General features: G+C 44.6%; 2 protein-coding genes and 1 long non-coding RNA gene across 3 annotated transcripts; 1 reads left to right on the top strand and 2 right to left on the bottom strand.

Moving 5' to 3' along the window:
- On the bottom strand, positions 1–2875 carry LOC140070219 (NADH dehydrogenase [ubiquinone] 1 beta subcomplex subunit 1-like). The gene is made up of 2 exons (XM_072116568.1): positions 643–2875; positions 1–266 (listed from the first exon to the last, which is right to left on the bottom strand). Exons 1-2 carry the CDS (start codon positions 807–809, stop codon positions 233–235), a joined length of 201 nt encoding a protein of 66 aa, XP_071972669.1. The 5' UTR covers positions 810–2875; the 3' UTR covers positions 1–232.
- A 735-nt stretch (positions 2876–3610) lies between these two features.
- LOC140070218 (uncharacterized) lies at positions 3611–9565 on the top strand. The gene is made up of 2 exons (XR_011848890.1): positions 3611–3880; positions 8761–9565. It is a non-coding gene; the product is annotated as an uncharacterized lncRNA (long non-coding RNA).
- Positions 9566–12432: 2867 nt separating this feature from the next.
- Positions 12433–14939, bottom strand: LOC140070217 (NADH dehydrogenase [ubiquinone] 1 beta subcomplex subunit 1-like). Its single transcript, XM_072116567.1, has 2 exons — positions 13075–14939; positions 12433–12698 (listed from the first exon to the last, which is right to left on the bottom strand). Exons 1-2 carry the CDS (start codon positions 13239–13241, stop codon positions 12665–12667), a joined length of 201 nt encoding a protein of 66 aa, XP_071972668.1. The 5' UTR covers positions 13242–14939; the 3' UTR covers positions 12433–12664.
- Between the last annotated feature and the right edge of the window lie 1308 nt (positions 14940–16247).

Below are 16247 nucleotides of genomic sequence, written 5' to 3'. Positions count from 1 at the left end.
TTGAATGATAAACATTTTTTCTTTATTTGAGCCCAGGTTGCCCCCCTCATGTGGCATCAAAACAGCACATTGCAGGAGACCTAGACAAGAACCAGGTGAACATTGTCTATCTTCACCAAGTAATATTGAGGATATACTTTTACTCCAAATACCATTTATTATATTGTGTGCTTTAAACTTTGAAGAACATGACTTTTGATCATTACAACATTGCTGTAGCAGCCTCCTAGTTTTACTTCCATGCCTCTTCATTGTGTTTCAGTTCCCTGCAGAGAGAAGAAAAAAAAAAGGAATAAGAAAACAAAAAAACAGTAAATCAAGAATAGGGTCTGTAGTATGTTACAATGTAGGTGTGCAAGTAAAGTGTGTCTGCTCTGTTCACCTCCGAGAGGGTTGTCTAAACTGCATACAACTGTAACAAAATCTATGAATCATTACAAGAGTGTTTTTAATTGAATATGATATATATATATTACTGTAGTGTTGCAATATGAAATGTCAAGCCTCAGAAATTTGATGAAGTTTTCATTACACAAAGACTATATTTTATGTGTATGATATTATTTTTCTGTGGTACAACACTTCCAGCATACCAGTACTATGCACATTGCCAGACCCCAAAGAAAACAAGGATGGCCTTACCTCTGGAAAAGTTTACTTTTATTCTTGAAAAGACTCATCCTGGAATCATTCCATCTATCAAGATAGTATCCAACAACAGCTCCTAGGGGCACCAGTGCATACGTCCACCTTTCTCGGATATGTGAAATAATATTCACCATGGTGGCATGGAAGAAAGGTAAATACATTAATCAACTGTGAAACTGTCCACCATTGTGTGGAAAAGTAATAAAAGAATAAAGTTGCATAACTCTACCATATGCTCATATTGGGGGAGATTTATCATACGCTGGTTTAGGCCTATTGATAGATGCAGTGGGTGGCCAAAACGACACAAGCTGCTAGCTGGTGTCATTTTGTGAAAATACCACTAGGAAAAAACGTGGAATTTAAAAAAGAATTTGTGTCGCTAGAATAGCACTCACATACACCGAAACGGAGGAGGTGAACTCCGGCGTACTTCAGAGCAGCAGCGACACCTGGTGGACATCGGGCGCATGACCTTAGTGAATCCTGGCAGAGCCCAAATCAGCGTCGGAGAACGCGCCGCTGGATTGTGAATGGACCGTGTAAGTAAATGTGCCCTATTGTGTTTACAAAATGCATGTGTTACGCCGGTGACACACGTGCTGTTTTAGGTGCATTTTTTTCTTTTCATGTTTGCATCCTTGCTTTTCATATTGGTTTTTGAAAACGCATGTGTTTGAGATCTGCGTTTTGGAACTCATGTGATTACATGCTCAAACAGCATGGAGAACACAATCACTGTGTTTTTACAAATTCCAAGATACACAACTGCATGCAAATCAAGCACATGCATTTTCAATATCGCAACATAAATGCCACATGCATCACCGGCCTTAACACAGTGTTAACACACGTGTTTCACAAACATATGTGTTAACGCTATTTTAACCCCTTAAGGACGCAGGATTTTTTTGCTCATTTCTCGTTCTCTACCTTCAAAAATCCACAACTTTTTAATTTTTCCGTGTACAGAGCTGTGTGAGGGCTTATTTTGTGCGGAACAAACTTTACTTGCCTGTGATGTTATTTATTAACAAAAAAAATGCAGAAAAATTGAAAAAAAAATATGCATGTGCGTCATGTTCTTGTGGGCTCAGTTTTTACGACTTTCACTCTGCGCTCCAAATAACACCTCTACTGTATTCTTTGGTTTGGTACGATCGCGGTGATACCAAATTTATACAGGTTTTATTGCGTTTTAATACATTTTCAAAAATTAAACGAATGTTTAATTTTGGTTTACGGAGCTGGGGGAGGTGTCATTTTTTGAGAAATGAGCCGACGTTTTCATTGCTACCATTTTGAGGACTGTGCAACATTTTGATCACTTTTCATTACATTTTTTTATGTCATGTTAAAAGGTGTAAAAGTCGCATTTCAGACATTTGGCGACATTTCCCGTTTCGGAGGTCACCGCCGGTCATAACCGTTATATATTTTGATAGATTGGGCATTTTGGGACGCGGCGATACCTAATGTGTCTGTGATTTTTTTTACTGTTTATTATATTTTAGATCAGTTCTAGGGAAAAGGGCGTGATTTGAATTTTGAATATTTTATTAATTTTCTACATTTTTTTTTTTCTTTTTGTTTTTCACTATTTTTTAGACCCTCTAGGGTACATTAACCCTAGATGGTTCGATTGTTCCTACCATATACTGCAATGCTACTGTATTGCAGTATATGGTGTTTTTGCATATCATTCATTACAATGAGCCACGGCTCATTGTAAGGGCGCGTTCATACGTTGTGTTTTGACCCGCGTTTTCATTGCGTTTGAAACGCATATACAACAGCTGAGGAAAGGTGATCAATGGATGCAGTAAAAAAAAAAACGCATGCAGATTTTAACGGACTGCTTAAAAACGGCCCAAAAACGGCCTTTTTAAGTTAAATTTTTAGTTGGTTTTAGTTAAATCGTTAAAAAAGGCATCCGTTTTTTGAAAACGCATCTGTTTTTGTCTGGTTTTCCGAATTTGGTTTGGTTTTCCGAACAAAAACGGCTGCGTTTTCAAAAAAACACATGCATTTAAAAAAAACCCAATGCGTGTTTTAACGATCTGAAAACGCACTACCTAAAAACAATCTAAAAACGCCACGTGTGACTTGACCCTTAGGCCGCGGTCACGCGTACCGCTAGGCGTCCGTCAAAACGCGACGCTAGCGCACAGGGGGAGGTCCTCGGCCCGAACGCACATGCGTTTCCAGGGAAACGCCTGCGATCGGGAACGAGCCGCCGGTGTTTCGCGTTAAATTAAAGCAAAACACCGTCGGCTCGTTCCCGAGGGTAGGCGTTTCCATGGAAACGCCGATGCGATCGGGCCGAGGCCCGCTCCGATGGGCGCGACTTTGTCTTCGTTTGCGAGCGCAGACAAAGCTCTACGTGTGGCGCCAGCCTTATGCGGTTTTTCAAATGTTCAAATGCATTGCTTGATGTTTATTAATTGCATTCAGCTGTGTCTCTTGGACTTTGTAAAAGACCAGTGATCTTTTTTTCTATGCTTTGTGCATGTAATCGCATGCGTTTCAAAACGGAGACCACAAACACATGCGTTTTCAACTGCTTTGACGACCGAAATAAAAACGCCTCTCCAAAAAACACAGACAAAAATGCCAAATTAAGACACTTTAACCAAAAACCCATTAAAAAAGCCAACATGCAAATAAGATGCATTTTTTCAAGTATGCAAGTATTGCCAGAGCACCATCAAGAGATCATGTTCACACTGACCAGTCCAAGTGGTCTGACCATATTATAATAGACTTGGAGCAGATTAGGCTCCTTTATTTAAAACAATTCTGTTATTAAAGACTGAACTCAGTGATGATCTGCAGTCTTTTTCTTTATACATGGATACATACAGTACAGTTTATACATTCTGTCATTAAAAAAAAAACTATCCTTGTTGTCTATAAGAACCAATCACAGACCAGTTTTCATTTCCAAAAGAAATTAAAGCGGTTCTGTGATTGGTTGCCATGTCAACATAAAAACTCCCACGATGCCCGGCCGCCTTCATGGCCGGAAGTGTGCACATGTTCCCGCCGTCTCACAGCACTGGAGAGTTTGGCGGGACGTTTACACGTGGTGTTCGCCGTGTGCTTCATGTTTCCCGCCAATGAGATCCACTCGGCCGGGATAACCGAGCAGAAGCTGCTGTCCGGCGGGTTAGTGAGCGAGAACGTGGCTTCATCCACTATCATGTACGCGGGCCACGGCTGCGTTATTGGGGTGAGTGCGCACCATGCGGGGTTCTTAATGCATTTCGTGCAGCTGTGCCGTCGGTAAGTGTTTATCCCTACATATCTGAACTTCTCGGTACTCACCCCCCCCCCCCACACACACATGATGTTGCTCCCCCCCCCCCATTGGTACATTGGCACCAATACCCCCCATTGGTACATTGGCACCAATACCCCCCATTGGTACATTGGCACCAATACCCCCCCCCCATTGGTACATTAGCACCAATACCCCCCCCCATTGGTACATTAGCACCAATACCCCCCCATTGGTACATTAGCACCAATACCCCCCCATTGGTACATTAGCACCAATACCCCCCCATTGGTACATTAGCACCAATCCCCCCCATTGGTACATTAGCACCAATACCCCCCCCCATTGGTACATTAGCACCAATACCCCCCCCCATTGGTACATTAGCACCAATACCCCCCCCATTGGTACATTAGCACCAATACCCCCCCCATTGGTACATTAGCACCAATACCCCCCCCATTGGTACATTAGCACCAATACCCCCCCCATTGGTACATTAGCACCAATACCCCCCCCATTGGTACATTAGCACCAATACCCCCCCATTGGTACATTAGCACCAATACCCCCCCCCCATTGGTACATTAGCACCAATACCCCCCCCCCATTGGTACATTAGCACCAATACCCCCCCCATTGGTACATTAGCACCAATACCCCCCCATTGGTACATTAGCACCAATACCCCCCCATTGGTACATTAGCACCAATACCCCCCCCATTGGTACATTAGCACCAATACCCCCCCCATTGGTACATTAGCACCAATACCCCCCCCATTGGTACATTAGCACCAATACCCCCCCCATTGGTACATTAGCACCAATACCCCCCCCATTGGTACATTAGCACCAATACCCCCCCCATTGGTACATTAGCACCAATACCCCCCCATTGGTACATTAGCACCAATACCCCCCCATTGGTACATTAGCACCAATACCCCCCCATTGGTACATTAGCACCAATACCCCCCCATTGGTACATTAGCACCAATACCCCCCCATTGGTACATTAGCACCAATACCCCCCCATTGGTACATTAGCACCAATACCCCCCCATTGGTACATTAGCACCAATACCCCCCCATTGGTACATTAGCACCAATACCCCCCCATTGGTACATTAGCACCAATACCCCCCCATTGGTACATTAGCACCAATACCCCCCCATTGGTACATTAGCACCAATACCCCCCCATTGGTACATTAGCACCAATACCCCCCCATTGGTACATTAGCACCAATACCCCCCCATTGGTACATTAGCACCAATACCCCCCCATTGGTACATTAGCACCAATACCCCCCCATTGGTACATTAGCACCAATACCCCCCCATTGGTACATTAGCACCAATACCCCCCCATTGGTACATTAGCACCAATACCCCCCCATTGGTACATTAGCACCAATACCCCCCCATTGGTACATTAGCACCAATACCCCCCCATTGGTACATTAGCACCAATACCCCCCCATTGGTACATTAGCACCAATACCCCCCCATTGGTACATTAGCACCAATACCCCCCCATTGGTACATTAGCACCAATACCCCCCCATTGGTACATTAGCACCAATACCCCCCCATTGGTACATTAGCACCAATACCCCCCCATTGGTACATTAGCACCAATACCCCCCCATTGGTACATTAGCACCAATACCCCCCCATTGGTACATTAGCACCAATACCCCCCCATTGGTACATTAGCACCAATACCCCCCCATTGGTACATTAGCACCAATACCCCCCCATTGGTACATTAGCACCAATACCCCCCCATTGGTACATTAGCACCAATACCCCCCCATTGGTACATTAGCACCAATACCCCCCCATTGGTACATTAGCACCAATACCCCCCCATTGGTACATTAGCACCAATACCCCCCCATTGGTACATTAGCACCAATACCCCCCCATTGGTACATTAGCACCAATACCCCCCCATTGGTACATTAGCACCAATACCCCCCCATTGGTACATTAGCACCAATACCCCCCCATTGGTACATTAGCACCAATACCCCCCCATTGGTACATTAGCACCAATACCCCCCCATTGGTACATTAGCACCAATACCCCCCCATTGGTACATTAGCACCAATACCCCCCCATTGGTACATTAGCACCAATACCCCCCCATTGGTACATTAGCACCAATACCCCCCCATTGGTACATTAGCACCAATACCCCCCCATTGGTACATTAGCACCAATACCCCCCCATTGGTACATTAGCACCAATACCCCCCCATTGGTACATTAGCACCAATACCCCCCCATTGGTACATTAGCACCAATACCCCCCCATTGGTACATTAGCACCAATACCCCCCCATTGGTACATTAGCACCAATACCCCCCCATTGGTACCTTAGCACCAATACCCCCCCATTGGTACCTTAGCACCAATACCCCCCCATTGGTACCTTAGCACCAATACCCCCCCATTGGTACCTTAGCACCAATACCCCCCCATTGGTACCTTAGCACCAATACCCCCCCATTGGTACCTTAGCACCAATACCCCCCCATTGGTACCTTAGCACCAATACCCCCCCATTGGTACCTTAGCACCAATACCCCCCCATTGGTACCTTAGCACCAATACCCCCCCATTGGTACCTTAGCACCAATACCCCCCCATTGGTACCTTAGCACCAATACCCCCCCCATTGGTACCTTAGCACCAATACCCCCCCATTGGTACCTTAGCACCAATACCCCCCCATTGGTACCTTAGCACCAATACCCCCCCATTGGTACCTTAGCACCAATACCCCCCCATTGGTACCTTAGCACCAATACCCCCCCATTGGTACCTTAGCACCAATACCCCCCCATTGGTACCTTAGCACCAATACCCCCCCATTGGTACCTTAGCACCAATACCCCCCCATTGGTACCTTAGCACCAATACCCCCCCATTGGTACCTTAGCACCAATACCCCCCCATTGGTACCTTAGCACCAATACCCCCCCATTGGTACCTTAGCACCAATACCCCTCCATTGGTACCTTAGCACCAATACCCCCCCATTGGTACCTTAGCACCAATACCCCCCCCATTGGTACCTTAGCACCAATACCCCCCCATTGGTACCTTAGCACCAATACCCCCCCATTGGTACCTTAGCACCAATACCCCCCCATTGGTACCTTAGCACCAATACCCCCCCATTGGTACCTTAGCACCAATACCCCCCCATTGGTACCTTAGCACCAATACCCCCCCATTGGTACCTTAGCACCAATACCCCCCCATTGGTACCTTAGCACCAATACCCCCCCATTGGTACCTTAGCACCAATACCCCCCCATTGGTACCTTAGCACCAATACCCCCCCATTGGTACCTTAGCACCAATACCCCCCCATTGGTACCTTAGCACCAATACCCCCCCATTGGTACCTTAGCACCAATACCCCCCCATTGGTACCTTAGCACCAATACCCCCCCCATTGGTACCTTAGCACCAATACCCCCCCCATTGGTACCTTAGCACCAATACCCCCCCCATTGGTACCTTAGCACCAATACCCCCCCCATTGGTACCTTAGCACCAATACCCCCCCCATTGGTACCTTAGCACCAATACCCCCCCCATTGGTACCTTAGCACCAATACCCCCCCCATTGGTACCTTAGCACCAATACCCCCCCCATTGGTACCTTAGCACCAATACCCCCCCCATTGGTACCTTAGCACCAATACCCCCCCCATTGGTACCTTAGCACCAATACCCCCCCCATTGGTACCTTAGCACCAATACCCCCCCCATTGGTACCTTAGCACCAATACCCCCCCCATTGGTACCTTAGCACCAATACCCCCCCCATTGGTACCTTAGCACCAATACCCCCCCATTGGTACCTTAGCACCAATACCCCCCCCCCCCATTGGTACCTTAGCACCAATACCCCCCCCCCCATTGGTACATTAGCACCAATACCCCCCCCCCCCCCCCCATTGGTACATTAGCACCAATACCCCCCCCCCCCATTGGTACATTAGCACCAATACCCCCCCCTCCCCCCATTGGTACATTAGCACCAATACCCCCCCCCCCCCCCCATTGGTACATTAGCACCAATACCCCCCCATTGGTACATTAGCACCAATACCCCCCCCCCCCCCCCCCATTGGTACATTAGCACCAATACCCCCCCCTCCCCCCATTGGTACATTAGCACCAATACCCCCCCCTCCCCCCATTGGTACATTAGCACCAATACCCCCCCCCCCCCCCCATTGGTACATTAGCACCAATACCCCCCCCTCCCCCCATTGGTACATTAGCGACTACTGGAGTGGTCCTCAGGAATTGGGTCACCAGCCTGGTAGCAGATGCAGGCTGGGATGGAGCTGTGTTCAGTTGTGGAAGGTGCAGCTTTTATCCTGGGTTTAGCTGAGTGTTAGTGCTGATGGTGCGCAGACAGTTTCTCTCCTCTGACATGATGTGCTCTATAGTGAGAGCTGAGGCCTGTGGTAAGAGCATGTGCGCTAAGATCTCTGGAACTGACTGACCTCTCTGGTCAGAGGTGGCTGGAAAAGAGGACTTGCCCCTCCCTTTTCAGGGGTTTTGTTATCCTGGTCAGGGGGTGGCTAACTCTCCAATGACACTCCAGTGTACATGGTGCAATACAATTGGTAGACAGAATCGCATCCATTTAACCCTTGCCTGTTCAGGCAGAATCTACAGCTGCTGATTACCTGAGACTTACTGCATTCCCTCTTTATGAGTTGATCAGACTCACTAGATGGGTTCTAACAGGTTGAGGGCCTTATTCGCTACTCCTCTGCCCATATATTGGCAGGGGTGTTGCATATCCCCTTTGTCATCAGGTACGTACAAGTTATACCTGTAACTACTCATTCCGGGAACTGGAGCCCTGTATCGGCTGTATGCAGACTAACGCCAACATCAAGCTTGTGAAGTACTGCTACGTGCCCAACAAAGGAGAGTGCCAGCAGTTCTACTGCCAACCCGTGTGGTGCCTGACCTGTAGGGGCAAGTGGTTCAAGCGCCAGGAACAGCATCATCCAGAGACCTGCTTGTCCAGCAAATTTCTACGCCCCTCCTGTCCCGCCAGATTGTTTATAGTGGATGTTTGCATTATACAGTGAACTCTCCTTTATGCTGTTTATGTGATTTTATATCTTATAAAGTTTCTTTTTTTAAGATGCTCAGTGTTCTAATAGGTCCATGGACGTTGGGAAGATCTGACAAGCGGGGCCTGCCTCAACTTACATATGGCTGAACAGGAGGAGTGTAATGGCCCTTGTATGGGGTTATCTACTTTGTGGGGGATTGAAATGAGGTATTGAAAAATAAGGATCACTGCAATGGAGTTTTAAAATGGCCAAAAACCTTATGGAGCCCTCATATTGGGAGAAAACATTTCTCTAAAGCAATCACTTGTACATCATTGCATTTAGCTTTCTGGAGATCTGTCCAGGATGTAACTACAAGTCATGCTGGGACTTGTAGTTCCATGTAGCAGAGCAGGAATTTTTCATTAGATTATACATGAAGTGACAAGTGATCAACTGTTTTACTATGTAAAATAATCAATTACTGACTCTATTAACAAAATGTGTAATAAAATCTGTTATATTAAAGTGTCTTCCTTATTGAGTCTCCTCTTTTCTTTATAGAAGTGCCCTAAAATCGGAAAGGGGTTAAGCATGCGTTTTAAAAACCATACCATGCATTTGGCAGCTTTGAATCTGTTCATCTATTAAGATGCTTACAAACGGAGCAAAAATGCCATGTGTGGCATCAACCTTGGCACACAGCAAAAGTCCATATCTAATACATGTGATTGGCTTTCCTAAGTAGATGGGTTATAAGGGCAGGTTTGAAGTTCATCATTAAATTACTTTTATGAACATTGTAGGATTAAGGATATAGAGTAGTATTCAAAGTCCTAACATCTGGGCACATGTTGGTTTGGGCGGTGGGGAGGGGGCCCTAGTTGTGTGAAAAGGCAATGGGACACTTAATCCACCACTGCTCACCGTGTATGGAGAGGGTACCGCTTGTCAACCCTCTTCATACATATTTAAAGGGAACCTACCACCACGATTCTACCTATAAAGGTAGAACGGGTGGTAGGTGGATGTAAGGGACGCGAGGATAGCTCTTTTTAGAGTTAATCCTCACGTCCCCGCTAACTTTTGGTAAACTTTATTGAACTAATATGTAAATGTAGTTTTGCGGCTACTGGGGCGTGGAGTAGCTGGGCAGGAGGCTACACAGTGCGGCTACTCCACGCCCCAGTAGCGACGTTACTCCTCCTACCCTGTTGGACAAGCCGGCTACGGATGAGGGCGCGCAGCTACGAGGAGCTGTGCGCCGCACACAACAGGGTAGGAGGAGTAATGTCGCTACTGGGGCGTGGAGTAGCCGCGCTGTGTAGCCTCGTGCCCGGCTACTGTACGCCCCAGTAGCCGCATAACTAAATTTCCATATTAGTTCAATAAAGTTTACCAAAAGTTAGCGGGGACGTGAGGATTAGCTCTAAAAAGAGCTATCCTCACGACCCTTACATCCACCTACCACCTGTTCTACCTTTTATAGGTAGAATCGTGGTGGTAGGTTCCCTTTAATGGAATTATGATATACGTGAAGGTAATAACGCATTAAGAGGATAAAACTGGGCCTTCACAATTAAGCTGCATTCACACAACAATTGTGGGGATGTATGTACATCCTTATGGCACAACAAATAAATCGGGGTGTTGGTTGTCGGCAGTACTGCACCTGAACTATAAAACCGTGAGGCTCACATAATCGCCATAGAACCCCCAATACCGCCACCTCCTAATGCAATACATATGTGTTCTATTCTCTTGTATGACTGGACACTATAATAATCTTTAGAAAGTGACAGATTCTGGGGAGCATATTCAAATAAAACAAGACATTACTGAGTACAAACCGTCATATGAAACAATAGGAACCTGACATTTTCTGGAAAACAGACATGAGAAGTACCTAGAATTGGTTAATAAAGAGTTACAGGTTGCATGCGGTTAGCGAGTGTGATAGGCCTGCCTCAATAAATGGGTTTTAAGAGCACGTTTGAAGCTTTGGGGGTTCGGTATTCCATGGAATTGGTGCAGCTCGGGAGAAGTCCTTAAGAGAGAGAAGTGCTTAAATTTGGTAACATGGCTCTTAGAAAAAGAATTGCATATGTCTATTTTCAGATTTTGAATCTCGTGTATTTATCGAAATAACCCCTTTTTCAACACATTTGGACTTTTGGCGTTGGGAGTGCCAGCCGTCACCAAAATTGAAAAAGCTCTAGGTTAAATCAATGTAATTTTTCCTGGGGAATCTGAAACTGTGATAAAAATGGGGGTTCCCATTTAAAGGACATCTACCACCAGGATGAAAAACTGTATAGAAATGAGTCTGTGGGGCTCCACGCTCCATTAATACCTATGGAACCTGGAGCCCCTCAGGTTCATTTGCATACAATCCTTCATCCTAGTAGTAGATACCCTTTAAAGGAAACCTACCATTTCAAATGGTAGGTTTAAGCTGTAAACACCGAGCACCAGCTCAGGGTGAGCTGGTGCCGGTGCTTAGTTTCGTTAGTGTTAAAACCGCGGTATCGCGGTTTTAACACTTTTTAAACTTTAAAGCATAAACTGCTTCGGCGCTGCGTGCGCACGATCGTGCGCGCGCCTACATAGGAAATGCCGCAGGCGTTGCGCGCAGCGCCGAAGCGGCTTCTGCTATAAAGTTTAAAAAGTGTTAAAACCGCGATACCGCGGTTTTAACACTAACGAAACTAAGCACCGGCACCAGCTCACCCTGAGCTGGTGCTCGGTGTTTACAGCTTAAACCTACCATTTGAAATGGTAGGTTTCCTTTAAGGTTTCTAAGTTGCCCCCGCCTAAGGGATGGGCAGATGAGGTGCTTGGTTTCATTGGATAGATTTTTGAAAAATATGACACATTTTTTAATTTTTTCAATCCAATGTGTATTTTGCTATGTATTCCACCATTCCACACTTTCTCTTACACCCTCTTTATTTGTTAATATGGAGGCACAGTTACTATATTGGCTACTGTGGTACTACTATAACAATATTTCCTACTGTAAGATCACCGTTTCTATGTTGGCTATTGTGGGAGCAAGCTTTGTTTGAGTTGAAAGAAAAGATTTTACAAAAGTCGATGTACATAATTTATTAACTTACATTTATACAAAATTGGAAAAAATACCAATTTATGAGAGAACTTAGTGACTTCAAAGAAAACAAAGTCATGTTACATGTTAAAAACATGTTAACTCCAAACATCCCAGTGTGCAACACCACCGTATCAGGGTATGACACTATGAGCCAAGACTGGAGCTCCAAGTATTATCAAATCTTGAGGCCCAGGTAGAGCGAAGGTCAGTACTAAGAAAAGCTCTTATTAGGGTAAGAGTGGATTCTAGACCACCCAGAAAAAAAACAAACAAACAAAAAACATTGAATGATAAACATTTTTTCTTTATTTGAGCCCAGGTTGCCCCCCTCATGTGGCATCAAAACAGCACATTGCAGGAGACCTAGACAAGAACCAGGTGAACATTGTCTATCTTCACCAAGTAATATTGAGGATATACTTTTACTCCAAATACCATTTATTATATTGTGTGCTTTAAACTTTGAAGAACATGACTTTTGATCATTACAACATTGCTGTAGCAGCCTCCTAGTTTTACTTCCATGCCTCTTCATTGTGTTTCAGTTCCCTGCAGAGAGAAGAAAAAAAAAAGGAATAAGAAAACAAAAAAACAGTAAATCAAGAATAGGGTCTGTAGTATGTTACAATGTAGGTGTGCAAGTAAAGTGTGTCTGCTCTGTTCACCTCCGAGAGGGTTGTCTAAACTGCATACAACTGTAACAAAATCTATGAATCATTACAAGAGTGTTTTTAATTGAATATGATATATATATATTACTGTAGTGTTGCAATATGAAATGTCAAGCCTCAGAAATTTGATGAAGTTTTCATTACACAAAGACTATATTTTATGTGTATGATATTATTTTTCTGTGGTACAACACTTCCAGCATACCAGTACTATGCACATTGCCAGACCCCAAAGAAAACAAGGATGGCCTTACCTCTGGAAAAGTTTACTTTTATTCTTGAAAAGACTCATCCTGGAATCATTCCATCTATCAAGATAGTATCCAACAACAGCTCCTAGGGGCACCAGTGCATACGTCCACCTTTCTCGGATATGTGAAATAATATTCACCATGGTGGCATGGAAGAAAGGTAAATACATTAATCAACTGTGAAACTGTCCACCATTGTGTGGAAAAGTAATAAAAGAATAAAGTTGCATAACTCTACCATATGCTCATATTGGGGGAGATTTATCATACGCTGGTTTAGGCCTATTGATAGATGCAGTGGGTGGCCAAAACGACACAAGCTGCTAGCTGGTGTCATTTTGTGAAAATACCACTAGGAAAAAACGTGGAATTTAAAAAAGAATTTGTGTCGCTAGAATAGCACTCACATACACCGAAACGGAGGAGGTGAACTCCGGCGTACTTCAGAGCAGCAGCGACACCTGGTGGACATCGGGCGCATGACCTTAGTGAATCCTGGCAGAGCCCAAATCAGCGTCGGAGAACGCGCCGCTGGATTGTGAATGGACCGTGTAAGTAAATGTGCCCTATTGTGTTTACAAAATGCATGTGTTACGCCGGTGACACACGTGCTGTTTTAGGTGCATTTTTTTCTTTTCATGTTTGCATCCTTGCTTTTCATATTGGTTTTTGAAAACGCATGTGTTTGAGATCTGCGTTTTGGAACTCATGTGATTACATGCTCAAACAGCATGGAGAACACAATCACTGTGTTTTTACAAATTCCAAGATACACAACTGCATGCAAATCAAGCACATGCATTTTCAATATCGCAACATAAATGCCACATGCATCACCGGCCTTAACACAGTGTTAACACACGTGTTTCACAAACATATGTGTTAACGCTATTTTAACCCCTTAAGGACGCAGGATTTTTTTGCTCATTTCTCGTTCTCTACCTTCAAAAATCCACAACTTTTTAATTTTTCCGTGTACAGAGCTGTGTGAGGGCTTATTTTGTGCGGAACAAACTTTACTTGCCTGTGATGTTATTTATTAACAAAAAAAATGCAGAAAAATTGAAAAAAAAATATGCATGTGCGTCATGTTCTTGTGGGCTCAGTTTTTACGACTTTCACTCTGCGCTCCAAATAACACCTCTACTGTATTCTTTGGTTTGGTACGATCGCGGTGATACCAAATTTATACAGGTTTTATTGCGTTTTAATACATTTTCAAAAATTAAACGAATGTTTAATTTTGGTTTACGGAGCTGGGGGAGGTGTCATTTTTTGAGAAATGAGCCGACGTTTTCATTGCTACCATTTTGAGGACTGTGCAACATTTTGATCACTTTTCATTACATTTTTTTATGTCATGTTAAAAGGTGTAAAAGTCGCATTTCAGACATTTGGCGACATTTCCCGTTTCGGAGGTCACCGCCGGTCATAACCGTTATATATTTTGATAGATTGGGCATTTTGGGACGCGGCGATACCTAATGTGTCTGTGATTTTTTTTACTGTTTATTATATTTTAGATCAGTTCTAGGGAAAAGGGCGTGATTTGAATTTTGAATATTTTATTAATTTTCTACATTTTTTTTTTTCTTTTTGTTTTTCACTATTTTTTAGACCCTCTAGGGCAGTGGTCCCCAACCTTTTTTTGCCCAGGGACCGGCTGTAAACATATATTTTCTCCAGGGACCAGTAGGTGGGGGGATACAGTCTGGTTTCTGTTTCATAGCCAAAAATGTAAGTTTGCATGCCCCACATAACTCCCTGTGTGCCTAGCTTATATTGTCCAATTTCCTGAAGAAGCCCCCCCCCCACCTTCTACTATCCCAGCTGAACTAAAAACAAAAAAAATACTCACCTTCCCTGTTCCCCTGCAGCAGTCTTCTCTTCGCTCACCGTCAATAGAACAGTGCATTTACATGGAAATTAAGTAATGGGAGAGAAGACTGCTGCAGGGGAACGGGGAAGGTGAGTATATTTTCTTTTGTTTGTTTTTACAGAGGTCCAGCGCGGCCTGGAACCAGGTGTTCCATGGCCCGGTCTTGGGCCATGGACCGGTGGTTGGGGAACACTGCTCTAGGGTACATTAACCCTAGATGGTTCGATTGTTCCTACCATATACTGCAATGCTACTGTATTGCAGTATATGGTGTTTTTGCATATCATTCATTACAATGAGCCACGGCTCATTGTAAGGGCGCGTTCATACGTTGTGTTTTGACCCGCGTTTTCATTGCGTTTGAAACGCATATACAACAGCTGAGGAAAGGTGATCAATGGATGCAGTAAAAAAAAAACCGCATGCGGATTTTAACGGACTGCTTAAAAACGGCCCAAAAACGGCCTTTTTAAGTTAAATTTTTAGTTGGTTTTAGTTAAATCGTTAAAAAAGGCATCCGTTTTTTGAAAACGCATCTGTTTTTGTCTGGTTTTCCGAATTTGGTTTGGTTTTCCGAACAAAAACGGCTGCGTTTTCAAAAAAACACATGCATTTAAAAAAAACCCAATGCGTGTTTTAACGATCTGAAAACGCACTACCTAAAAACAATCTAAAAACGCCACGTGTGACTTGACCCTTAGGCCGCGGTCACGCGTACCGCTAGGCGTCCGTCAAAACGCGACGCTAGCGCACAGGGGGAGGTCCTCGGCCCGAACGCACATGCGTTTCCAGGGAAACGCCTGCGATCGGGAACGAGCCGCCGGTGTTTCGCGTTAAATTAAAGCAAAACACAGTCGGCTCGTTCCCGAGGGTAGGCGTTTCCATGGAAACGCCGATGCGATCGGGCCGAGGCCCGCTCCGATGGGCGCGACTTTGTCTTCGTTTGCGAGCGCAGACAAAGCGCTACGTGTGGCGCCAGCCTTATGCGGTTTTTCAAATGTTCAAATGCATTGCTTGATGTTTATTAATTGCATTCAGCTGTGTCTCTTGGACTTTGTAAAAGACCAGTGATCTTTTTTTCTATGCTTTGTGCATGTAATCGCATGCGTTTCAAAACGGAGACCACAAACACATGCGTTTTCAACTGCTTTGACGACCGAAATAAAAACGCCTCTCCAAAAAACACAGACAAAAATGCCAAATTAAGACACTTTAACCAAAAACCCATTAAAAAAGCCAACATGCAAATAAGATGCATTTTTTCAAGTATGCAAGTATTGCCAGAGCACCATCAAGA

The sequence above is a fragment of the Engystomops pustulosus genome, chromosome 7, assembly GCF_040894005.1.
Source record: "Engystomops pustulosus chromosome 7, aEngPut4.maternal, whole genome shotgun sequence".
NCBI lineage: Eukaryota > Metazoa > Chordata > Amphibia > Anura > Leptodactylidae > Engystomops > Engystomops pustulosus.
The sequence above is the reverse complement of the archived record's forward strand: the minus strand, read 5'-3'. Positions and strand labels throughout refer to the sequence as shown.

What these genes read in the sequence shown, in the direction of transcription:
- LOC140070219 (XM_072116568.1), bottom strand. Translation starts at nt 809, where the DNA reads ATGTATTTACCTTTCTTCCATGCCACCATGGTGAATATTATTTCACAT. An exon ending in AAAAGTAAACTTTTCCAGAG is followed by an intron (nt 267 to 642) that starts GTAAGGCCATCC and finishes TTCTCTCTGCAG; the next exon opens with GGAACTGAAACACAATGAAG.
- LOC140070217 (XM_072116567.1), bottom strand. Translation starts at nt 13,241, where the DNA reads ATGTATTTACCTTTCTTCCATGCCACCATGGTGAATATTATTTCACAT. An exon ending in AAAAGTAAACTTTTCCAGAG is followed by an intron (nt 12,699 to 13,074) that starts GTAAGGCCATCC and finishes TTCTCTCTGCAG; the next exon opens with GGAACTGAAACACAATGAAG.